At 39.4% G+C, this 25,671-nt stretch overlaps 1 protein-coding gene across 2 annotated transcripts; it reads right to left on the bottom strand.

Annotated features, from left to right (window-relative positions):
• Positions 1–580: 580 nt before the first annotated feature.
• Positions 581–20,852, bottom strand: SLC7A2 (solute carrier family 7 member 2). 2 transcript variants are annotated; one of them, XM_047091701.1, is made up of 11 exons: positions 20,477–20,852; positions 19,550–19,705; positions 15,950–16,115; positions 14,447–14,580; positions 12,728–12,950; positions 10,717–10,856; positions 7,768–7,870; positions 5,905–6,110; positions 4,750–4,916; positions 3,898–4,006; positions 581–777 (listed from the first exon to the last, which is right to left on the bottom strand). In XM_047091701.1, exons 1-11 carry the CDS (start codon positions 20,850–20,852, stop codon positions 581–583), a joined length of 1,977 nt encoding a protein of 658 aa, XP_046947657.1. The 2 variants fall into 2 exon arrangements, with proteins under 2 accessions (XP_046947657.1, XP_046947658.1); XM_047091702.1 differs by lacking the exon at positions 10,717–10,856 and adding an exon at positions 10,303–10,439.
• Positions 20,853–25,671: the final 4,819 nt, after the last annotated feature.

Here is a 25,671-nt window from a genome sequence, read left to right as displayed (position 1 = left end):
CTCTACTAAACCCACTGCTGGCATTTATAAGTTATAGAAAAGGCTCATTTCTTATCCCCTCCTCTTGCTCCTGACCAATGACAGACACCAAGATGGGTAAGTGCATTTTTAGCATGTTCTAATTGACATTAATGACACCTAATAAGGAAAAGCAACAGGTATTTCCCCAAACGCACCAGGCACATACAAAACACTTCTATTCAGTGATTGCCTCCATTTCCGCATGTGCTATAAGCCACCAATTAATGACAACACCGGAAAAACGTAATGTGGTAGTAGTAAAACACAACCAACTTTCCACATTCATATACCCCAACACACACACACACACACACACACACACACACACACACGCTCCTGCTATTTGGGGGATATTCGCCACTGAGGAGAGGGCTTGGGAGGTCTCCCCAGGTACATAATTCACCATCTGAGGAGGTGCTGTTCAGGTAAGCATAAGTTAGGGTGAACTATGTTTGCAGCAAACCCACAGCAACCTAGCGCGATGCTGACACCCTGTCACGGTTTACTCCACGGAGGATAGGTATGTTAAGACTGTGGCCCAACTCAGCTCCTGTAAGCGTTAGCATTCGCTCGTCTTTTCATGGAATATGAAAGGCAGACTCAGGTTTCTTTGGTGATGGTCATTGGCTTGAATGGCAGATTTTTCTTCTGTTGTTGCATGAATGTTGTCTGAGTACGTCTCTTCTTCATCTTCTTCATCTCTTGGATTACCCTCCAGGCTGTGTCTAATGCCATAAGCGAAGTAGATCAGGAAACCTTTTGGAGGGAAAAGAAAAAAAAAAATCAATGTTTTAAGTATATCAGAAAATGACAGTTTGAACATGGGAAATTTAATATAGAACCTAATAGAGTTTTCTGCCTTCTCTTTCTGGTCTATTTTAGAACACAAGGCAAGAGGATTCCCCTGCAGAAGGTCCCTGATGGATGCTTTCTCAGCACAATGTGTTTCTCCATTGTTAACACCCAATCTTTATAGAACTTATGTTTCTCTCAATAAGTGTTTTCAGACATCTAGGTCAAAAAAATACACTGATTTTCTCAAAACTCAATACTACACTCTAAACAAAAGGATATGGGGGGGGGTAAGATCTCAAATGACATCCCAAACACAAGTGGTGGGGTGTCAGACTCACAGTGAGATATTTTGGAAAGCATGCCCTATGTAAACAAAGGGGGCATGTGTAAACATGTTACTGTCACCAGGAGAGGCCAAACAATCATGTACAAAGCAACTAGTTATTAACAGCTACGCTGGCTGGGAATTAGAAGCAAAGGTTTTAAGTATCCCCACTAGATAGTTTATTACTTACATGTAGGCATTTTGCTTTGAGTTATATATTTAAACATTGGTTGAGAGTTTGGGGTTGATTTGAAATGCATTATAATCTTCCCATCTAGGGGCGCCTGGGTGGCTCAGTCGGTTAAGCATCCGACTTCAGCTCAGGTCGATCTCGCGGTCTGTGAGTTCGAGTCCCGCATCGGGCTCTGGGCTGATGGCTCAGAGCCTGGAGCCTGCTTCCGATTCTGTGTCTCCCTCTCTCTCTGCCCCTCCCCCGTTCATGCTCTGTCTCTCTCTGTCTCAAAAATAACTAAACGTTAAAAAATAAAAAATTAAAAAAAAATAATCTTCCCATCTAAAATAACAGGAAGCAGGCTACCAATTAGCATTTTGGCAGGTATGTTGAGGAATGATTCCACTTCCTCTCATACCTCAACGGTTTAAAGACCCAGCCCTCCCTGTCCTCACATAAAGGTACTATGATCACCATTTTATTTTTTATTTTTTATTTATTTATTTATTTTTTTTATGATCACCATTTTACAAAGAAACAGGCACAAAAGCAGAGAGGTAACTTGGCCTCGGCCACACAGTGAATAAATGGCAGATGTAGATTCAAACACAGAGAGTCTGGCTCCATAGTCGATGCTCTTAACTAAGATCAAGTACATTAAACTAGAGTGGACTATGTTTGAGGAAAGAAGCAAGGGCTCATGGAAAGGTAGGAAGCATGCTGAAGTTCTCTGCCAGATTTCAAAGAGATTCTTCTGGGCTCAGAGGAGGGGAGAGAGTTCTAGAGTCCTGTGCCCTGGGAGTTTTGGGCTCCGCTCCCTGGCAGCATGTGCACAGGACCCCAAAGGAATGGCTGTGTGGCTACATCCCTGAGGGTGGGGCTGACCGGCAGGGGATTCCTGTCAGGATCCTGGCCCTGAAGCAACAGAAGCACCTACCAGAAGTGGCCACAGTGATAGGAAGAGAGGACAACCTGGTGTAACCTGTGTGAATGGATAACCTGTGACCCGAGGCACCAGCACCCCCGTTCCCTGGCACAGTGTGAGGTCCCCAAAGTATGGGCAAAGCCCTAGTGTGGGTGTGGGGAGATGAGCAAAACTGACAGAGGTCAGATCTTCCATCAACTCAAGTGGGTTGGTGGCTTGAAACTAAAATGAAGTTAATTTCTAGCCAAAGCAAACAATTACATACACAAGAGTGAATCAGGTTCATTCTTGCTAAGCCAATGGGAAGACTGACAAAAAACACACTCTTCAACCGCTCAGGCAACCCAAACAATGCAGATTTAGCTCTTGTTTCTCTCTGCTTCACCTTACAGACATTTCTCCTCACATTTTCTTTAAAAATGTTTATCTGTGTTTGACAGAGACAGCGGGAGCAGGGGAGGAGCAGAGAGAGGGAGGGAGACAGAGGATCTGAAGAGGGCTCTGTGCTGAATGCACCCAGCCAGATGTGGGGCTCGAACTCGCCAACTGTGAGATCACGACCTGAGCAGGAGTCGGTCGGTCGACTGATTGAGCCATCCAGGCGCCCCTCTCCTCACATTTTTAAGACAAGTGCTCAGGGCTTTAGTTACAACAAATGCAAACTTTTATTTTATAACTCAATTTTTCACACAGGAAAGAAATCATAATGAAAAACAGTATAGTATAGATATAAATAAGCATACTGACGTCATTTAATGCTAAATCCCAAGGTTCAAACAGTAAGAACTTTAGATAACAGTTATTTCTTGCCATCAGCTCACTCAAAATGTCTTCAGGGGCACTTGGGTGGCTCGGTCGGTTAAGCCTCCGACTTTAGCTCAGGTCATGATTTCACGGTTTGTTGGTTCAAGCCCCGCCTCAGGCTCTGTGCTGACAGCGTGAAGCCTGGAGCCTGCTTTGAGTTCTATGTCTTCTCTCTGCCCCCTCTCACTCACGCTCTCTCTCAAAAATAAATAAACATTTAAAAAAATTAAAAAACAAAACAAAACAAAACCCCAAATATCTTCAGAAGTCTACTGGTATACACTGACAAGAACGGGCTTTGGAATCAAAGTCTCACACTGCCATTCACAAATTTGATCCCTGGACTTTTTGGGGCTTCTTTTTTTTCTCACCCATTAATTGGAGAAAGCGGAATTTACAGATGCTACAGGGTTACTGGGAAATGTAATTTAAAAAAAAAGGGGGGCGCCTGGGTGGCTCATTCGGTTGAGTGTCCGACTTCGGCTCAGGTCATGATCTCACAGCTCGTAAGTTCGAGCCCCACATCGGGCTCTGTGCTTACAGCTCAGAGCCTGGAGCCTGCTTCGGATTCTGTGTCTCCCTCTCTCTCTGCCCCTAACCCACTTGCATTCTGTCTCTGTCTCTCCCAAAAATAAAAATAAACATTAAAAAAAAATTAAAAAAAAAAGGTATCTGAAAATATTTGGAAAAGTAAGCATGCTGATAATCTAAAATTGGGAAAGGAAGAAACTGAAAAAAAAAAAAAAAACCCTTTATTTCCAGGAAGGGGGAGGGGATGAATTTGTCTAATCACAGAGCATGAAAACTGGAGAAACAGAGCCAAGGTTCAGAAAGCTAAAACATTAAAAGACCTACCAAGTGCCATCCAAATGCTAAATCGGATCCACGTGTCTGCACTCAATTGGACCATCAAGTAAATGTTCACCAGGATGCTGAAGGCTGGCAAGAATGGTAAGAATGGAACCTAAGGGGGAAAAATATCTTCTTAACTATACTCAGATTTGGAAAGCACATTCCCCAAACTGTGTCAACACTAACTTGACATAGGTACTTTCACACTGTGTCAGTAAGCTTATATTCTTACAACAAGAACAACCTGGAGAAAAATCATTCCTGTAGAGTATACTAAAGGCAACGTCCCATTTTACACTATTTACGTGCAGCCCAGAGCAACAGGGATTTATCCAGCCTGCTAACATCTACATCATCACCAAGATGCAATGGGTTTTAGGGTTTGGTTTAGTTTAGGGTTTACTGGTTTAGTTCAGATATCAGCAGGCACGCCTCTGGAAGTCTGGATACATTTGGCATCTCAGAGGGATCCTTCCAGGAAGCTCTCTTCAAGCCCAAACCTGCTCTTAGTTCAAATCCAACAGGACAATTATAGCAGAAGGGCTTTTAGTGGGAATAATCTTCTTGAGAGAGTACTGAATCTCTAAAATAAAATTTCTTTATTCCTTGATCCCATAGATTACTTGACAAGAAATCTGTTTACTATTATACATAATAATGTGATAGGAGCATATTCAGGGTTTTGAAAAGCCACGTAGAGAGAATACTTATGACAAAAAGTATCATTTCAAAGAATCGCGACACTCTAGTTCCCTGGTTAACTTCATCAGAAGTGACTTTTTTTAAACTTATAAAACTAACCCATAAGAGAAAATGTGCGAAATATTTAGGATCTCTAATGTTCACAATTCGTACCATGAAGGCTACTTTTTGCTGATTCTGGGGCTGCCTCCAAATGGTGAGCACGACAACGATGCAGAGAACGAGGAAGAGCACAAGGAGAGCGAGACTCCACGCCTCCAGCCGGGCAATAGCGTGGACTCCGTAAGTGGTCAGGATGCTCAGACCCAGAACCAGAAATGCTGTACAGGTGACATGTATGGAAAACAAAGTCAGCACGCGCACATCACTCATTCCCTCAGCTCAAGCCGTCTATTTTGATAAGATATCAAGTTCTTTCCGGATCTACTTTGCCAAATACTAAGACTCTTCATTTCCATTTGGGGAAGACATGGCTGATCCCACTGACTTAACCTCCACTCGCTTCCTCCTGACGGTCTCCTGCCCCCCTCCTGGGACTACCATCTTGCTCCCCCTCCCCATGCGTCCTCTGGGTCCCCCTTCATGACATCCTCTGACTGTATCACATGGGTTGATGGGATGCTGTCTGGGCTGGAGATTTCTCTGTTCTCAAATGGGAGATGGCAGGTCTGTCCACTGTCCATGGTTATAAACAGTGATTGTTAATGCAAACAAATAATACATGATCTGTGTCTTTTCCCCCTATTTCAGAAGGTGATGTCACCACCCGCCCACCCTATCTCTGACCATCACGTCCCTCCGCTGTGCTCTGGAGAAGTCTGTACTTCCCTCAGCTTGCCACCAATAATCCTGTTCCTTTCAGCCCCCCGAGAGCAGGGACCATTCTTCCTGCTGTCCCAGGTGCCCAGCAGAGCTCTTGGCACGTTGCCAGTGCTTGGTAAATGTTGCTGAAAATATCACCCATGACATAACTGCAGGTGAGCAAACAAGACTCTCTTTACTGCGTCCCAGTGTGTTACTGGCAGGTGTTCCTGGGAGCCCCCGGACAGCCACTGAGATGTACCAGCTTTGTACAGCTGCCACTCACACCCTAGGGAATGTCTTCCTTTCTTCTTCAATTACATGATAAATCTATCCCACTAATACATGCTCTCAACTACCAGTGACCCATTGGGCAGAAACTTCAGGGCTCAGGGCAGCGGCAAACTTAGTCTAAGGCAAGGTATGGCCTTTTGTCCGCGCCCACATACCCGCTCCAGCTACACACCCCTGGGGGCCTGTGCTCTGTGCGCGGCATAGCGGACTTACCGAGGAACCCCACCAGAAAGCTCACGAGAGAAGATGACTGTTGCGTAGGCAGAGCCGAGGGGCTGAAGAGAATCCGCAGGCTGAAACCCTGCCCCTGCAGCATGGTGACTTGGGACTCGCTTTTCGAGGCAGCACTGGCACATGATCCCAGCACTTCTTTTTCAGGACAGCATTTGGGCTGCTCGTAAGACAAGCCAGGCTGGTACCTGTTGCCAAATAAACGTCCGTGTCTTCATTCTCCAACTGACACTTGGCCCAAATGAAACGAACACCGTAAACTCTAAGTGAGACCCCTTGCAGGGTCCCAGCTTGTGCAGTAAACTGACACGTTTCATGACTCCGCCCCAGAGCATGCTGAGCCAGGCCACAAACCTGCTCAATAAAACATCTGCAGCAACTCTGAATTTCCTCTGACAGCCGTTTCATTACAAAGTGACACAGTAGATGCGGAAGAGAGTTACGTTTTCCAAGGGAGGCGACTGTGACTAGAGGAGGATTATCCTGAAAATATCTGGGTCCAAAGGAAATGCGTTTCAAGAAAACAGCACAGAAACTCTGCTTAAGCGTCAGCTGCAGAGGGACATCCAGTCTTCAGGTTGGCATTCAACTGCCGCTGGCCATCTGCCTCTCTGGCCTCATCTTCCTCAACCTTCCTCTCCCAGTCCTCCAGTTTAATCCAGAAGAGCTCCACCCGCCATGCTTCCCAACCCCATGTATGCCAAGTCTCTTGATCAATTTATCCCCTTCCTCTCCAGCCTGCGTCAGGATACCAGCCTACTTCACCTCCTAGGATCTGCCCTGTCTCCTCAGTGTGGTCTCCTTCCCTCTGAGCAGCCTTTCCTTAAATGTAAAAGTAACATTTGACCTCAATCTAAAGAAGAAATATGCTCACTGAGGGAAAAAACTCACAAAATACACAGAAGAGAATCAAAACCACCCAGGGTTTTGAGGCAATTTCAGCCAAACAGAAATGCATATATATGATATGCATTAAAGAGATCATAAAAGATGCATTAACGTGAAATCATGAAAATGATTTCTTCATGTAAATCTATGGTATTATTTAAATAAATTCAGATGTTAATACAGCTTTGCTGAATCAGATACATTTATCCATATAATTATCATATTATTTGCTGTAGAAGAAAAAGCGTTTACCTCTTTCGTAGAAGAAAAAGGGTACCCTCATTTGTTTCACCGTTCTGCTATTGATATGCAGGTCAGTTCAATTTTTTTCACTTTTGCAAATTGCTTTTTTCATAAACATCCTTTATATATCTATATAGATATCTTTCTCTATATCTATATATATCTGTGTGTGCCTCTTTGATTAAAATCTTTATTATAAAATCTTAGCAGCTGAAATACTGGGACAAAAGATAGAATATTTTTAAGTGTTTTTATACATTATAAGAACTTGCGGTTCATATAGATTAGGCCAACTTACTGCTAATTATCAACTGTATTTAATTCTTTGCTAAATAAGGACCGGGGCGCCTGGGTGGCTCAGTCGGCTAAGCATCTGACTTTGGCTTAGGTCATGATCTCGCGGTTTGTGGGTTTGAGCCCCGTGTCGGGCTCTGTGCTGACAGCTTGCGGCCTGAGGCCTGCTTTGGATTCTGTATCTCCCTCTCTTTCTGCCCACCCCCACTGGTGCTCTCTCGATCTCTCTTAAAAATAAACATTAATTCTTTGCCAAGGACTAAGTATGTTTATTATACTTTATAGTGATGTTTTTCTGCCCATGACCTCTTGCCTCGTGATACCACTAGCTCCTCGAAAGCAAGGATGGTGAGTCCTAATTTTCTTTATTCCCCGGGCTCCATGTGACACGCAGCATTCGGGACCAATGAGGACACTCACCTGAGGATGAGAACACATGCTGCAACCAGAGAGTAGGCCAGAAGAGTGCCAATGGACATCATGTCCACAAGGGCCTTCAGGTCAAAAAGAAATGCCATCACAGCTATTGGGGAGAGAGCAGAATGGTAAAGAAAATGGCCTATCATGTAACTCCATACAGTTGATAACTTTCAAGTCAGGGATAGTTGTCATTTTATGGTTCCAGGACCAATGATAAATCAAACAAACTATAGAAAATATATTTCTCTCGCTTAAAAAGGTGTTCCTTAGGTCAAACTGCTGGTGAAACTTCCAAACCCCTTAGCTATCTATCAAGTATAAAACACATCTACTTTGATTATTTAAAAAATATTGGCTTGACAAAGAGTGAAAATATCGTATGACAGAACACTCTCCTTTGATGTTTCAAAAGAAAAACATTGCTCAGAAATAGGAACTAGCTCTTGTGAAACAACCATTAAAAAATTGAAATGGGAGAACTTTCATTACAGAAATTCCATAATCATTTGCATTTCCATCTGCATCTTGAATTATGCATATATGAAAGAAAGTAATTTCCAATTAAATTACATTTCTGGTATAGGTGAAATTCCATGCTGGTTAAAACTCCTCACTCTGAGAAGATGGGGCTAAATTTGAGGGATGAATCTATGTCCTACACTCAAATTGCAGTAATGTTATGAGGCGAAATATACTTTCTAGCTGAATAGTTAACTTGCACTTGGCAATTTTTTTCTCCATTGAAACATCAAATACCGATTAATACTAACTTGACTTGACCGCATAGTTGTCTCTATCATTGTTAAGTAGAAACACCACATTCTATTCCCATGGTGTACCAGACGTCTCTTAGCAAGCTTTATATCTCTATGATCTCAATTTATCTTTACTCCAATAATCCTATGAGACAGGGAAATTAAATAGGCTTAACTATATGCAGTGGCCAGAATCTGACTGGTTTTGACCTCCAAACCAGCAATTTCACATGGTTTGACCTGATAAGATAATGATCCTCATTTTATAGACAGGCTAATTTGGCAAGGTTATAACTGGTGGCAATAGAATTCCATGTAAACTCTACTTCTACCCTGCTTCCTCATGTTCCTTCCATGATACATCACTTCTTTAAATGCACCTCATGCCTTACTTTGAAAACCTTCCGTTGCTAGTATACTTATATGTTAGATTATTACAGTTTCCGTATGTTTTGTAAGAATTACAAATAGCAAAATAAGTAGCTAAGAAAGAGGAAAATGATTAATTATCCAGATAAGCTCTCTAATCTAAGCTAAAAACAAGCACAGTAAGGTGTGGGAGTAGAATAACAAAAATATAGTATTTCAGAACGTTTAAAAAAAAAGCCTTCTGCTATAATTATCTTCTTTTGTTATTAATGTCAATATGTTATACTGCCAAATTAAATTCCTTCTGAAGAAAGAAGGATATATTTTGTAAAACTCTGAATACAAAATAAAGTATTACTGGGCAAGATTTCACTGGGAAAAAATAAACATTTTTATGGAATAAATAAAATGTATGATCCTTTGTCAAGATTTATAAATTCTTTTCACTAGCATAATGGACTGTTTAGTAACAAAATGGGCTATAGATCATCTAGTGCAACCTTCATTTTATGGGGGCAGAAATCTAAGCCCCCATTAAGAAAATAAGTGACTTGGCCTTCCAATGTATGTCCAATAAAGTGCCAAATTTATTAAAAAACATTTACAGTGTGAAGCTGTTTAGGCAAATATTTTCTGACTCTGAAAAAATACTATTTCATGCATAATTTAAGCATTAGCATTCTGTAATTTCCCCCCCATTCAGAGCCTCAATCAAGTTATCAGTTTTGGTTTGAATTTTTACTACTAAAACAGCTTTATAAAGCTTGCTGAAGTCTCTCTCTTGCTTCCTAGAACAGGACCTTTAAGGCCGTTCTCTCAGTCTGTATGAATCTCCTTGAAAATTTCTTCATGGAATAAATAAGAATCTGGCCAACGGCATTTTACAGAGATATTATGACATCCCCAAAGATAGGCATCTGCAAGTTTTTTTTAATATGAGTTAAACACCAAAACACATAGTTGAAAGCAAAAATAGAGTCCAAATGGGGTTTAAGAGGAAACAGTTGTTAGTAAGTCTTAGAGAACCATGGTGGTCCAGGCAGTACAGATATCCCCACTCTGAGGGTGGGTAATTACCACAGCAAGTATAAATTACGCTGACATTTCTTATACTTAATTAAAAATGAGTAAAAATACGGTGAAGACTCATTATAACCCTTTGCACATTTGTTAGGTGCCCCGAAAATTAAAATCATGAAATGGTAAAAAATCCCCAAGGGTCAGTTAAGAATGAATTTCAGTAGACCACCACCACCACAATTTTCAGATCTCAATGTTCATAACCTAATTTATCAGTGATTTTTTTTTTCTTAACTTACATGCACAGCAAGCAGACCCTCTTTATAAGTCCATGCATGCGCATAAAACGTTTAAGGCCAATGCTGAAGAATCCTACGTTTGAAAAGCTTACCAGAAATGACCCCTGCCGTCAACGTGGCGGCAACTGGTGACTGCCTCTTACTCACTCTGCCAAGAAATCTAAACAGTAAACCGTCTCGGGCCATGGCAAATAGAATTCGGGGTAAAGGAAACATAGAGCCCAGAAGACTAGAACAGAAAAATTCATAATCCGCATGTGAGTTATTGTGAAGTATTACTCTAGACAGGCATACACAGGTAAAGACCGGACACACTAAAATGCAGAACCTAGGCCAAAAAAACCCAGAAAAACAAACAAAAAAAATCAAAAAAGGAAACATTCACAAAAAAAGTTACTGACCTTTACTTAGATCAAAACAGAAAACTACCTAACTGCATTTCTCTTCAGAATCCTTGATGAAAAAAAAGATCCCCCTTTTCTTAACAAAAGTCAACTCTCTCTCACCTGCCACCGCACCCGATGATAAAGTAGCAATTACTGGTGTCTTCGTTTTGGAATTGATTTGAGCTAGACATTTGAAAAGCAACCCATCCTCCGCCATAGCATAGATTACCCGCGGCATTGGGAAAATGGATCCAAGAAGACTGAATAAAAAGCAAACACATGCAGGATGGCAAATATATTCATGCAAGATGACATCTCAGAACTGAAATTAAGCGACTCGTATAAAACTCAGCATCACAACCAAGATTATGACGTCTTGTTATTTTTAAATGTGTTATGATTGGGCATTTAAAAATACTTGCCAATATTTACCATTGTGCTACCTATTATTCTGTTATAGATATTTGCCCCGCACACTCACCACACTAAGAACAATAGTGCAAGTAATTTGTGCATGCCCGCAATTATTACTGAATTAACACTAAGTAATTAAGACTTAAGAAAACCAAAACCAATCATAGCATTAAGACGTTTTTAGTGGCAATAACTCAGAAAACAAAATTTCTAAACGGATATGAAATTAGAGATTAAGTAATTTGAATTCATAGTATAGTCACTTCATTTATTCAATGATTATGATTCTTGTATTTATTTTACCACTATTTTCCCTCCTATTTCTTGGTATTTGATCATAATAGTAATAATACCCAGCATCACAAGATAATCAAGAGAGAAAGGGTAAAAAAAAAAAACACAAAAATACACCAACTTACTGTAAATTTAGTACATAGAAGTAGCCACGATTAAAAGTCAGGAACAGCAAAGTTTTAAGAAAATGCTCTTTGCTTTAGATGTTTCAAATTTCTTGGGTGTTTACTGGCTGCACGAATCCATACATGACTTAGTTATAAAAAAAATAACCATTTGAAAGAAAATATGTAAAATATTTTGTTTTAAATATTCATTTTATCTTTTGATAAAGCTGGGCTGACTTGGCCATGGATAAATCTTTGTCTATCTTCTAAGACCATGATGGCATGATGTCTTCATAGTTCAGATTTTTTCAAACTATTCAGAAAAAACCTCAACATTAGCAGATGGCTGAGAAACCAATGGGGGCAATTTCTACTTGCTACTAAATATTATCCCGAATAGAAAATAAATAGGATTTTTTGAGAGCGATGAAAAGCTAGGCTGATGAATTATATGAAAAGATTTTTTTTCTAATTCGGACTTTTAACAACTTATTTTCACTTAAAAAAATTAGTAATCAGGCAGAGATTAATTTTCTCTTTGTAATAACGTTATACAGTATCCCATGATATAAACCAGAATGAAATATCTTATAATCACATGTTAATTTGAAACGTGAATAGCTCAGGGAGCCTGAGAAATGGATTCTCAAGTACGAAAACAAGTAGCCCCTGAAAATCTGGGCACTTGAGATTCAACTACCTTTTTCTTTCCACATAGACATTATATGAACTTTCAGCATTAATTTCAAAACAGTAATTTCTATTTCTAGACCAAGTTCACTCCGATCAGTACTAAGAGAAAGTCTCAGTGTTTCACAGTAAAAAGCATATTACATTGGACAGTGTCACAGCATACAGCTCCCAGTCACAGAGACTTGATATTATTTTAAAAGACGACAGAGAACATCAAGTCTGCACACCAGGTCTCAGTGGTCTGTAACACTACAAGTAATACCGAAGCCAGCAGGGAAACATGCTGGTATAAGTGTCCTAGAGTTTTATAATATATACACATATGAATACGTGTGGCATACATGTGTGTGTATGTGTTCACGTGTATCAATGCCGTATACATTTCTACTGAAGCTTGGACCACCATTATCTTGAAAAACTGACTTTTAACTGATGGGTGAAAAACGTTTTGTCACTTAAGACTTTCATATGGAAGTTCTGGTCAAACTATTCAGAGAATATGTAGTTGCATAACATATACCTTATACCAGGAGTATTTTTAAAACCTACTGAAGCAATTCTTTAAACAATGAGTCCTCTGCAGTAACACCCACAGCCCCTGCCTCACAGGCAATGCAATATACCTTGTTGACAAAGCACAGAGGGAGCCCGCTGCAACAACGTATTTGGCAGGACCCCATCCAACATATTCAAATGCTACTGGAAGAGGGCTTTTCTCATCCAGGAGGTAGTATGGCATCATAAGTGTTAAAGCTGCAGAGACCCCAAAATAGGCCATAAAGCAAACAAGCAAAGAAGTCACAATTCCAATAGGAATCGCTTTCTGAGGATTCCGGACTTCTTCACCTAAGGAGATATAAACAAAATATTTGCATATTTACTAAAACATTAATAGATAAAACACGGATTCTTCTTCTCCTTCATGGTAATTTCAGTCTGCTTTTGTCCCTTCTGTTTTCTTAGCTTGATCCATCTATTCTACATGAAATTTTCTCTCTTCTTAAGCATACTCTGGGGCGTCTGGGTGGCTCAGTAGGTTAAGCGTCTGACTTCAGCTCAGGTCATGATCTCACAGTTTGTCAGTTGGAGCCCCGCGTTGGGCTCTGTGCTGACAGCTCGGAGCCTGGAGCCTGCTTCGGATTCTGTGTTTCCCCCTCTCTCTGCTCCGTCCCTGCTCATGCTCTGTGTCTCTCTGTCTCTCAATAGTAAATAAATGTTAAAAAAAAAATTTAAGCATACTCCGTTATTACACAAAATTCCAATTCCCAGAGGCAAGAAGAGAAAGCAAGATATCAGGCAGATCAGTTTCCCATTTCTAGAAAGAAAACATGATATACCAGCATATTAAATTTTTTGGGATAGCATAGCAGTCTTAATCATTTGGAAAGTGATTCATCCACAGAAATTAAATGACTGCCATGGCATTCTGTGGGCTCTTACATAGGAAGGCTTCCATAAATATGAAGGTAAACTTTTTCTAGCCAGTGTACCAATTTATATTAAGCTCCAGTTTCAATAACAACAAAAATAGTGCTTTGAATCTTTCTAGTAAGAGTTGGCATTTGCAATGCCTCAAAATGGTCAATCACACAGCCATACAGTAATCTGAACCCAGAAGAAGCATGTAAGAGAGTGATTCTGACATGATGGCTTTGTTGCATAAGATAAAGAGAAAAGAATTACCACAATATATTTTATCTTACTAAAAAAGAGACAACTTAAGAGCATGGTCATCATTTGTTACTCATTGTGATAGTACTGAAGGTTACTTCCAGGCTGAAGGTTAAGGACAGTAATTATGACTAACATTTATAAAATATTTGACAGCTTGCAAAGTATTTTTCAAGTGTATTATATTTTTAAAAAAATTTTTTAATGTTTATTGAGAGAGACAGAGTGCGAGCGGGGGAAGGGCAGAGAGAGAGGGAGACACAGAATCCGAAGTAGGCTCCAGGCTCCAAGCTGTCAACACAGAACCCGATGTGGGGCTCAAACTCACAGACTGTGAGATCATGACCTGAGCTGAAGTCGGACGCTTAACCGACTGAGCCACCCAGATGCCCCTCATGTGTATTATATCTTAAGTAACCTTCATAACACGAGGGGTTAACATGAGGGATAGGTACTGGCTCTCCCACTTTTACCAAAGTGGAAACCAAGGCTCAGAGCATTTTACTAAGTTTCTTTTTTATCACATACAGTAGGCGCCACAGCTGGGTCCAGAACCAGCCCTGATTACCCCAAATCTCACTCTTTCCTTGATCTTCCGCTGCTACCCATGGGTACTTGTGTACAACAAGGAACACCTTTCCTTCCACAGAGCACCAAGATTCTTCCCTTACCAGTTGTTGCAATGCAGTCAAATCCCACGAAGGCATAGAAGCAGGTGGCAGCCCCAGCCAAAGTCCCCGCAAAGCCATACGGCATAAAGCCACCAGCCCCATAGATACTTGTTCCATTTTCGGAAGGCAGCTCTCTAAGGCGGAAAACAAGCACAAGGGAAAGTTATTTTCATAGAAAACTTCTAGTGATTTGTCTCAAACTACCTCTTTGGAAAGCTGTTGTGTCCACCAGCTCTTTGAAACTTACATATATAAAATTAAGAGTAAATCCTACTTTTCCACCCTGCCCTAGAGAATGTAGTGGTGTTTCCAACAATGGCGTCCTCCTGGGCTGCTAACACTCAACTGGAGGCTGATCAATAGCATAAGCACAAAATCCAGATCCACTCTGGCTGGAACTCACAGCCAGGCAGGATTGTGAGAGCAGAGATGCTCTATATGGGCCATGCTCTGAAACAAAGACATGACACTTCCTCTTCTCATGTATAGTTGGGCAGGCTGCACACTTAAAAATTTTCCTAATAAGGCATTTGAAAAGGTGGCATCAAATTCTCTAGGCTTGATTACTAATATTGAAGTTGAATATTTTATTACATGGTAAAAATTGTATAAAACCAGGGGCACCTGGATGACCCAGTTGGTTAAGCATCTGACACTCAGTTTAGATTTGGGTCATGATCTCACAACTCGTGAGTTGGAGCTCTGCATCAGGCTCCTTGCTGACAGCCTGGGATTCTCTGTCTCCCTCTCTTTCTACCCCTCCCCCACTCATACTCTCTAAAAAATAAATAAATTTTTTTCAAAATTGTATAAAACCAGAGGATATTAATTTTTTGCCTCAAAATAATGACTATAAGCAACATACATAAAGAAAACCATGTAGTTACACCTCACTTCATGTAACAGATATTTCTGTAACCTTATCTTATTTACACATAGGAATATTAATATAAATCTTGGGCTGAAACCTTCTGTATATAATTATCACGAATTCAATTTTTGAGTCTATCAGGTTTAAAGTAAAATGCACAGACAATTCTGCTTTTGCAACCAACAACATTCTCCAAAAATCAAGGCCTGAAAAGTACTACAAGGCTGCAAGAATGCAACGAAACCAAACAGTGTTCCCCAACGGAAGCACTAAGGAATGCAAGTCTCCAAAACACCCACTGTTTGTAAAAGGGGGCAAACCTTTGTGGGGAACTCCAGTTAGGATCTCACTTCACTCTACTCCTATACCAACCGCAGAGCTTGAAGCTGAGAAGGAGCCGCTGTGGCTCAATAGTGAGCACACATATGCATTTGTGTGGGGGTGGGGGGACACTGGGAAGAAAGGTCTCGGAAGAGAACAGACCCTCAGAGATCTCTCCTGAGCACAAAAATTGAGAACCACTGTTGATAAAGGAAAATGTAACATAAGACAAAAGTAGGCAAATTGACGGGGGGGGGGGGGGAGCGGGTGGAGAAAGCACTCAAAATAAGGGAAAAACCCAAATATTATACCTGGCACTTGCTGATATATTTTTGAGAAACTCTTCACTAATCTTCCAGTTTGCCACATTGCCTTTCACAAACCCAGCAACCATAACAAAAAGAAGGACCAGGATGTTAATAGCTGTGAAGATTTTATTCACCCAAGCTGATTCTTTCACTCCAAAAGATAAAAGACCTACGGAAAAAGAAAGGGTATTTTAATTTTTACCCAAGTTTTAGCAAAAGCAATGGCATTTTGAGGCTGTTACACGGTTTAGGATATTATTTCACCAGGATTCATATATTTAACTTACATTTATCCCTTTCTATCGCCCGTTTTGACTCATTTAACTGTGTAACAATGTCTCCTAAACACAACCAACTTGGTTTTAGAAGGCCGGCTGTGCTCGTAGCCAGGAGACACCACACTTCAAGAAATCGATAGTTCTAGTGACTTTGGCTATTATCACCAATAGATGGACAGAGGTAAAGTAACTGAATTTTAATGAAATGCTTGTCTAAAAAAGCCATCTCAACATACATACAACAAATAATACATACAACAAAATAATTCTTCAACTGTTACACCAAAAGGATATTTTTAAAAGTCGATTCTCATTTTAATAGCTTTATTTTATATTCTTATTGTAAAAGTAATCAATTTCCTATTCAAGTAATTTGAAGATACAGAAAAAATATGAAGGAAATAAAGATCAAGTATAATCTCTTCTCCAGAATTCTGGGCGTGAGCACGTATGCATGCACACACACACATTTTCATGTTGACAAACAGAGAACCTCATTTTTAACAGCCACATATTCTTCCACAACATGAAGACACTATAATCCCTTATTTATAGACTGACAGGCAGCTCTTAGTTTCTTACAACTATAAATAGTACTGACATCACATCATCATCCTTTTATAAATATCTTTGTACATTTTCTAATTATTCCTTTATAATAATGTTATATAAGGTAATACCACATCAAAGGTATGTCCTTTCATACAAGGCTTTCGGTTCACTTTATCAGAAATATTCTCCAGAAAGTGTGGCCCAATTGAAGCTGCCCATTTTTTCTATTAGGTTATTCTATTTATATCAATTTGTTAGATTTATTTATATAATAATGCAAGGAGCTGTCTTCCTGTCATGTATTGCATGTTTTCCCCAGTTTATCATTTACTTTTATTCTTAGTGCTGATTATATATACATATGTAAAAGTTTTAGAACATAAATTTTTCCTCTTTAGTTTCTCTACCTTTAGAAAGAGTCTCCCCAATATTAACACCAAACATTTACCTTTGTTTCCTTCTATCATGACTGTATTTATCATATTTTTATTTTTAATCCATCTTATGTTAACATACGAATTATGGACCAAAGAAAGTTTACTTGTTCCTACTAGGGAGAGGATGGTGATGAAGGGATTATGTCACGTAACTACTTGCTTCTCCCACAAATCCATACCACCCAGGATCGAATAAGCAAAATTACCCAAGTAAAGAAGAGGGAGACTGGGTTTCATTCTTCTACCTATATAATTCCCAGAATTTTATGATAATGTAACTATAATGAAAAAAAGGGAACTGCATGAACGGTATAATTATTGGCTCTTTCACACTAGAAACCTGTATACACCTACACGCTTTGGAAATACACTCTATACGCTGCACCCCTATCCATCTGGAAAAAAATAAAGCCACTGTCAAGTTTTATTAGAGTTTCCCAATACCCCGTGTGCATGCTCTATCCTGAGATCCCTACCTCCTGCCAATAGATTAGAGACCAATGAATATCTCCTCTAAATACTGTATACACTTACTTCCCTGTGTCTCTAATAAAGCAAAAGCTTCAGCTGACAAGACATCTGGTATTACAATATGAATCGAAATTTATATTCAGAGGTTCTGATCTTCAGATATTCTAAGGACAAAGTTATCATGTGAGCTTAGCCTATATATAAGGTAAAAACATACTGGTCAACGACACAGGACAATGATGCAGGCCAAGGCCTGAGTCCTGCCATGGACTTTCATGATTCTAACCTTGTCATGGCTACATGCTTCTCATCGCTTAGAGATTAAAGCTGAATACGTTAAGATCATTGAAACCATCCCTAAATAAAATATGATGTAACTAATTTAATGTTAGCTAGGCTATTTAGAAACCAAAACAAATGAAATCTCTCACCTGTTGAGAACAATTGTTGCAATTTTTCTTGACATTACAGGTAAAATGTCAAATAGTTTTGAGCTATAAATTTTGTTCATGTCCTTAACCCTACATAAAATATTTAATAAATGACTAACTTTTTTAAAGATACAATTTTTTTTTAATTGTATAATTGTATAAGTAAAACGTTCATTATAAAAAGATATTTCTGTCACACCTTTGTAAGCATGGGAGAGAGTAGATGGAGAGAAGGTTGGACAGGAAAATAAGGGGCAGCTATCCAGGGTACATCAGGTAGGAAGTGAGAACATAGATTTTATTCTTAGTAAAATCCTTGATTGGTTTAAGCAGGAGTGCAAGTGAGGATGACCATCAAAATAGAAGATGTTCAAATAATCAAAACAAATGTAATGTGGCAACAGGGATTAAGTATGCCTACAAAATAAAACTGTCTGCCATCTAAGTGCTTCCTATGAACCAGGCAAGAAGTCTGTACAAGACAGACACTGATATCCCCATTTTATTTATTTATTTTTTTTTTTAATTTTTTTTTTTCAACGTTTATTTATTTTTGGGACAGAGAGAGACAGAGCATGAACGGGCGAGGGGCAGAGAGAGAGGGAGACACAGAATCGGAAACAGGCTCCAGGCTCTGAGCCATCAGCCCAGAGCCTGACGCGGGGCTCGAACTCACGGACGGCGAGATCGTGACCTGGCTGAAGTCGGACGCTTAACCGACTGCGCCACCCAGGCGCCCCTGATATCCCCATTTTATAGATGAACAAACTGAGTCACAGAAAGATTATGTCATTCAATGGTCCAAAGATAGTGAGTGGCAAAGTAGGACTGAAAATCTGATTGTTCTGATTCTAATTCCTGTGCCTTTCTAAATCACTATGCTACATGACTGATAAACATGGGAAAATTCTAGCCTCAAGTATGTTTGGCCACATAATATCTGTATTAAAAAATGACAGGTGGTTTGAATATGCTTCTTTTTCAGCTAGATACCTACATTACATAGATGAAGGCATGAATAGACAGAAATTCTTCTAGAAACCGTATGTTTGCCAATATGCTTATTGCAGCCAAGATAAAATAATGCCAAAAAGTGTACATTCCTCCTTATTGAAACTTCATCCCTGCAAATCTCCAATTGCTACTATAATGATGTGTCTTATCCTATTCTTCAGTGCATTCCAAGTACCATTTACTTAGAAGTGCTATTTCTCCCCTTCCACACAATTTAGATTTCTTTTTAAAACATGTCTGTCACATAAGAAAAAATGTGATTCTAGCCAGTGACGAGGCCCATGGGTACCCAACAGTAACCTAAACACATAAATATGCCATCTCATCTTGGGAACTCAGGCCCGAAATCCAGTGGTAACTTATTTTGCCGGGATGATTAGTCTCGCTCATCTCAGGGAGGAGTGTGATTGGTCTTCTTACCTGCTAGAAGTAATATAAGACAGACAGCAAAAAAGTCAGGATACTCTGCAAGGCCGGTATAATTCATTTTGAAGTAGGTCCTGAAAAACTGACCAATCTGTTTGCTAAGAAGTTCATCAAAGGTGCCACTCCATGCTCTTGCAACACTTGATGTACCTTCCCAAAATAAAGAACATACAGAGAATACGAGGTCACTGGAAGATTAACATAACACCATTTGCTACTCTATTCTAGGAGGAATGTGGGTTAGTTCAGACAGAATTCAAAGTTTTAATCACATATAAAATTACCCTGATAATTTTATATAGAATATATATATTATTACATATAACATAAATATATATATATATATATATAATTTTATAATTATACATTGGTAACCAAATGCTCAAGTATATAACTGTGGAATCAGCTAACTTTATTTGCATTAAAGAACTATGGTTATTTATTCTATTTTATTTTATTTTATTTTATTTTATTTTATTTTATTTTAGAGAGAGGGCAAGAGTGGGAGAGAGGGACAGAGGGAGAGAGAGAGAGCAAGAATCCCAAGCAAGCTCCATACTCAGCACAGAGCCTGATGCAGGGCTCCATCCCATGACCTTGGGATCATGACCTGAGCTGAAATCGAGTCAGGCGCTCAACCAACTGAGCCACCCAGGCACCCCATGGAACCATAGTTTTTCAGAAAGCAGGTTTCCAAACCCACTAAGAAGCATATTCAGAGGTGAAGCAGAATCATTGGATTTTGCAATTAGGGAGACATTTTAGAGGTGAGATAAATGGGACATACAGGGATCAAGTGAGTCACTCACGATCACATGGTCACTAACTAATGAAGACCTACAAAGATAGGCCAAGGCCTCCACCTCAGTGCTATTTCTACCATTTTGCAAAATTAGATTGATTTTTTTTTTTGAAACATACCTATCACATAAGATAAAATGAGATTCCAGCCAGTGATGAATGCCCACAGCTCTCCAACAGTGACATATGTGTATAAATACGCAGACCCAGTCTTGGGAACTCGGGCCCCAAATTCAGCATAGCAAAGGCCTGCCATCACGGAAGCAAGGGCAGCAATGAGGAAGGACACCACGATGCTGGGACCAGAATCTGCTTTGGCCACCTCCCCAGCCAGGACGTAAACCCCAGCACCAAGAGTGCTTCCAACCCCCAGGGCGATGAGGTCCATGGTGGATAAACAGCGGCATAATTTGGAATCTTCTAGACTGTCCAGAGTGACGATTTTTCTCCGGATCAGACATCGGGCAAAAGACAGCACGGCTCTGCAGGGAATCATTCTGAAGAAAGTAGCCTGAGGAAGAGAAGAGAGGATGTTAGACGTGGAGCTGGAATCCTCATCCCTCCAACTATTGGCCTAGCTTCTCAACACAATTATGGCACCATGTTATTTTTGTTTCTGTTTGACTTTTACTAGAAACAGTCTAGAGCAATCAGAAAGAGGGCTGAAAAAGTCAAAGTTGTGAATTTCTTAGAGTCCACTAATACACGGCCTTTTCTAAGAGACTACAACAAATGGCTTATCTGGGGAACACAGGAATAGAAGCTTTGGGTGGTTAAAAAGATTTGCCATTTTTGTTCATTTGTGCTGCTACAATTTTTAAAGATATGCTGATAGAAATCTCTTCCGGGACACGGCTCCTTTGTCCTCACTACAAGCAAGGAGATGAATTACCTCATCTTTCTTTTCTTCAATCATTCATTCAACTCATGTTTTTTATGCCTTATTGAATGCTAGGGGTTGTGCTAAGAAACAGAGCACCTGGGTGGCTCAGTTGGTTAAGCATCTGACTCTTGGTCTTGGCTCAGGTCATGATCTCACAGTCTGTGAGTTCGAGTCCTCTGTCGGGCTCTGCGCTGACCCGCTTGGGATTCTCTTCCCCTCTCCATGCGTCTCCCTTCCATGAATGCATGCACACATTTTCTCTCAAAATAAATAAATAAACTTATAAAAAAAAAAAAAGAAACATGTCTAGAATGGGGTGGTATGTATTCACAGTCTCCAATTTTATGGGACTTGCAGTCTACTTATTGTCTAAAAGCTGGTAAAAAAACACCATTATTATGTATTTTACAGCTTTATCAAATACATGTGAGCTTTGTTTTCATTTCAGTCTCTTTTAATGTGAAGCCATTTGAACATTTTAGAATAAAAAAAAATTCCTCCCCAAACACACTTGAATTTATCTAAATAAAATTGCTATTCAGTGATAGTTTGAGTATGAATTTGTAGTAAAACATACATGCTCATTTACAATGACTTGAGATTTCTAAATAAATAAATAAATAAGCCCAAAGTCCATGCCAAATATGCTGTGTTCTTCTTAAAATGGAATGAATAAGGTAGACAGAAAGACTTACTCCCCATACTCTATAGGCCCAAACGACCTAACACCGAAAAAAATTATCAGGCTATAAAATAAAGTATGGATCTTAGTAAGGAAAAAAAATGTATACATATTACAGTAAAAAGTCTGCAGTAAAATATACCAAAATATTAACCATGATGATCTCTGGGTAGAAGCTAATTTCTACTTCCACGTATTTCACAGAATATGTATTATATTGCTAATATATATTTCTAAATTATCTCTAGTAGACATGTACACCTTATATGCAAAATACATATTAAAATTAAAAAGCCCTACATGGCCTTGTCTACAGAGACATATAACTCAGCAGACTAGGAAATAACTGAGGAACGGGGAATATAATAGCATATGCAGCTTATCAGTCAGCAAAATTAAATGTATTTAACTTTCAGAAGTTCCGAGTCCTGTTCGCCACTTCTGCACAATGATGCAGAGATTGCGTGCGGTCTCCTTCAATCGCATTCTATTATCAATTATCTAAACTCATGAGATCACAGCTTTGCCACCTTCTCTGAAGAACCTAGAGCTTTCTATCTTATAAAATAAACCCTTGAACATTTCTCAACCTTCATATCTATAAAAGACAGCTATTATTAAAATTATTTAAAAACAATAAATAAGATGAATATTCTATGTTAAATGGAAACAACTTGGTGCTCAGAAGAGACACAGATATTTCTGGGATACGAATCATCCAGTTTTACACTAAACCTAGCAGACAAAGCTCACTCCCTGAACAGAATTCACGTATCAATGTAAGTGCAAGTCCTTAATTTCAAGAACAGGTAGTTCAAAGAAGGTAGAGAAAAACCCTGCAGAAATAGTAAAATGAGTGAAAAGTTCCTTGACAATGAAAATAAACATTTTTTAAATGTTTGTTTATTTATTTATTTATTTATTTATTTATTGAGAGAGAGAGAGAGAGAGAGAGAGAGGAAGGGAATGAGGGAATGAGAGGGAATTCCAAGCAGGCTCTGTGCTGATAGCAGGAGCCTAACGCAGGGCTCGATAGTACGAACTGTGAGATCATCACCTGAGCCAAGATCAAGAGTCGGATGCTTAACTGACTGAGCCACCCAGGTGCCCCTAAAGTTTTACGTATCAGTACTGTCCACACCCCCTGACCTAGTGCCCAGCACGGCCCTTCACAAATACTTGTTGAAAAAATCTGCAAATACATGTGACCTCTCCAATGTTGCCAATATATTCTAGCTTCCAAAGTCAAAACCAAATACTTCTATAAATCAAATGTGTATCAGTTTCTACCCCTACTTGCCCTAAGTAGCTATTTCTCAGATAACACAGCTAGAAAATAAGGTAAGAAAGTGATCTGCTTAAAAAAGAATCAAGACTTGAAAAGGTGAAGTTATATAAAAGGCCAAGTGAGAGGAAGTGAAGGGGTTTACTACACTCGCCTTCCATAACACCGAAGTGTTTTTACAGAGATGTGCAAAGAGCAAGAAGTAGGGATCACTGCCAGCTGAAAAGTGCTCAGCAATGAAGAAGAACGAAATAAAAATTTTTTTAATGTTTATTTATTTTTGAGAGAGAGAGAGACAGAGCAGAAGCAAGAGAGGGGCAGGGAGAGAGAGACACAGAATCCAAAGCAGGCTCCATCCACGCTCTAAGCTGTCAGCATAGAGCCCAATGTGGGACTTGAACTCAAGAACCCTGAGATCATAACCTGAGCCAAAGTCAGACACTTTACAAACTGAGCCACCCAGGCACCCAAATCCACTGAATTTTAGTAATGATTTAAGATCATGTGAAAATGGGACACATCGCCTACGACTTTAGGAAACAAGTGATAGGCAAAATGAGGCACATCTGTTCCTCACTGAACTAAGTGAAACACTCTTGATAAAGTACTGGATTAACCCCAGTTTTCATGAATAAAAGAAGCAAGTTCTGCAACTATTGCAACTATTTCTGTTTAAAGGGAAAGCATCTAGAAGGAAGCAAAGCAAACTAAAAAGAAAGTGGCGGGATTCTGGGTGGGCTCTTATTTTTTTAATTCTTTTTTTCTGGTAATAGAGTAACAATGCTGTTTGTGAAATTTCTGAAAAATAAAAAGACAAAAAACAAAAAACCACACACACAGAAAATGCAGCATAAAAATTAAAGGGGCTAAGCAAGCCAACCAATACTACAAACCTCTCTGAAACGTTAAAAACAGCAAAAACTCTTATTAACATTTATCCAAAATGAATACGTGAGTGACCGTCATCTTGTCAACAGAAAAGTGAATTTCATTTCCTCCAGATTACATAGGAAGCAAAATGGTTTTGCAGAAATATATAGTTTTAATCAGGTAAGATCTACTACCTCTTTTGTATTAAAAATGGAAAGTATTTTCTCTGTTGCCCTGAGGAAATAAGACAAAGCTGCCATTTGTCAAGCATTCATTTGCTTTGAGTAACAGAAACACATACGTCAGAAACTCTTCTCAGAACCAACAGGTTACACAATGTCCCTCACAAACAATCTCAACTACGCACACCTATCTGATAAAACACTGATTGCAGACGCTATGACACAAAACCAATTTTGCAGAAATATAATGGGATGAGAGAAAAGCAATGTAAAAACATATGGGGTCCATTTAATGAACCATTATTCAACAAACATATATTCAATCCTGTAGATTTTAGTCAATAAAGAAAAAAGAACTGTGCTTTTGTAAAGTAGGTTTTTGTGGAGACCACCTAATACATGGAAGTAGAATAGCAACAGGGGAATAAGAAAAATAAAAGATATTTGTGCTTACTATCAGTGACATAGTTTGGTATTTACATAGTTTTTATTATTTTTCCTTTAAAACATTTAAAAAAGATACGCTCCTGGGGCTCCTGGGTGGCTCAGTCGGTTGAGCGTCCGACTTCATTCAGCTCGGGTCATGATCTCATAGTTCATGAGTTCCAGCCCCAACATGGGCTTTTGTGCTGACAGCTCAGAGCCTGGAGCCTGCTTCAGATGCTGTGTCTCCCTCTCTCTCTGCCCCTCCCCTGCTCACGCTCTCTCTCTGTCTCAAAAATAAATAAATAAATAAATAAATAAATAAATAAATAAATAAATAAATAAACAAACAAACCCATAAAAAAAAAAAAGATATGCTCCTTATGTGAGATAGGATAACTTTATCATACTTCTCCAAGTGATTTTCTTTGCTGAAAAAAAATCCACTCATACCTCTCCTTTGAGTCAGGTCTGTATCCATCGTCCTTGCCTGGGCCCCTGTGTGCTGTCTCATCAACAAACAACTATGCAGGGAGAATCTGCAGGGATTTTGAAGGTGATTCTATCGGTCTAGGGTGCACAGACAGTTTTTCCAAGAGCAGACAACAATCCACACCATCATATCCACTGTCAGCTGTTGCTGTTGTGACCAAGGACTGGTATTTAAAACCAAACCTCCAGAAATGCAGTAAAGGATGACCATCTAGACTTTTGGGAGAGGCCCACACAACACTGATTACCTCATGGCCTTAGCCTTAGAATATAAAAGCTCCAGTCAACATTCCCAAAGTCACAAATGATTCTGGTAATAGCAGAAACAGATACGTATCTTTCTTCAACAGTTATTTTACTAATTGCTAAGATAGCAGCCTCTCTATTGAGGAGGGAAAATAAACACACCTTTGCTTAGATCTGAAAATGCTATTAGCCAACGGAGGGCTAGGAGGGATTTTCGACAGACTCTGCAACAGAGAAGTCTCTGAATACATT

This window comes from Lynx rufus, unplaced genomic scaffold (assembly GCF_022079265.1).
Source record: "Lynx rufus isolate CCGP_SWC_20201006 ecotype Redwood Valley unplaced genomic scaffold, mLynRuf1.p SCAF_3, whole genome shotgun sequence".
Lineage (NCBI taxonomy): Eukaryota > Metazoa > Chordata > Mammalia > Carnivora > Felidae > Lynx > Lynx rufus.
The sequence above is the reverse complement of the archived record's forward strand: the minus strand, read 5'-3'. Positions and strand labels throughout refer to the sequence as shown.

Coding starts and splice junctions, on each gene's coding strand:
- SLC7A2 (XM_047091701.1), bottom strand. CDS start 20,852: ATGATTCCCTGCAGAGCCGTGCTGTCTTTTGCCCGATGTCTGATCCGG. Junction 19,706..20,476: donor CATTTTATCTTATGTGATAG/GTATGTTTCAAA, acceptor TATTTTGGGAAG/GTACATCAAGTGTTGCAAGA. Junction 14,581..15,949: donor AATATATCAGCAAGTGCCAG/GTATAATATTTG, acceptor TTTCCGCCTTAG/AGAGCTGCCTTCCGAAAATG.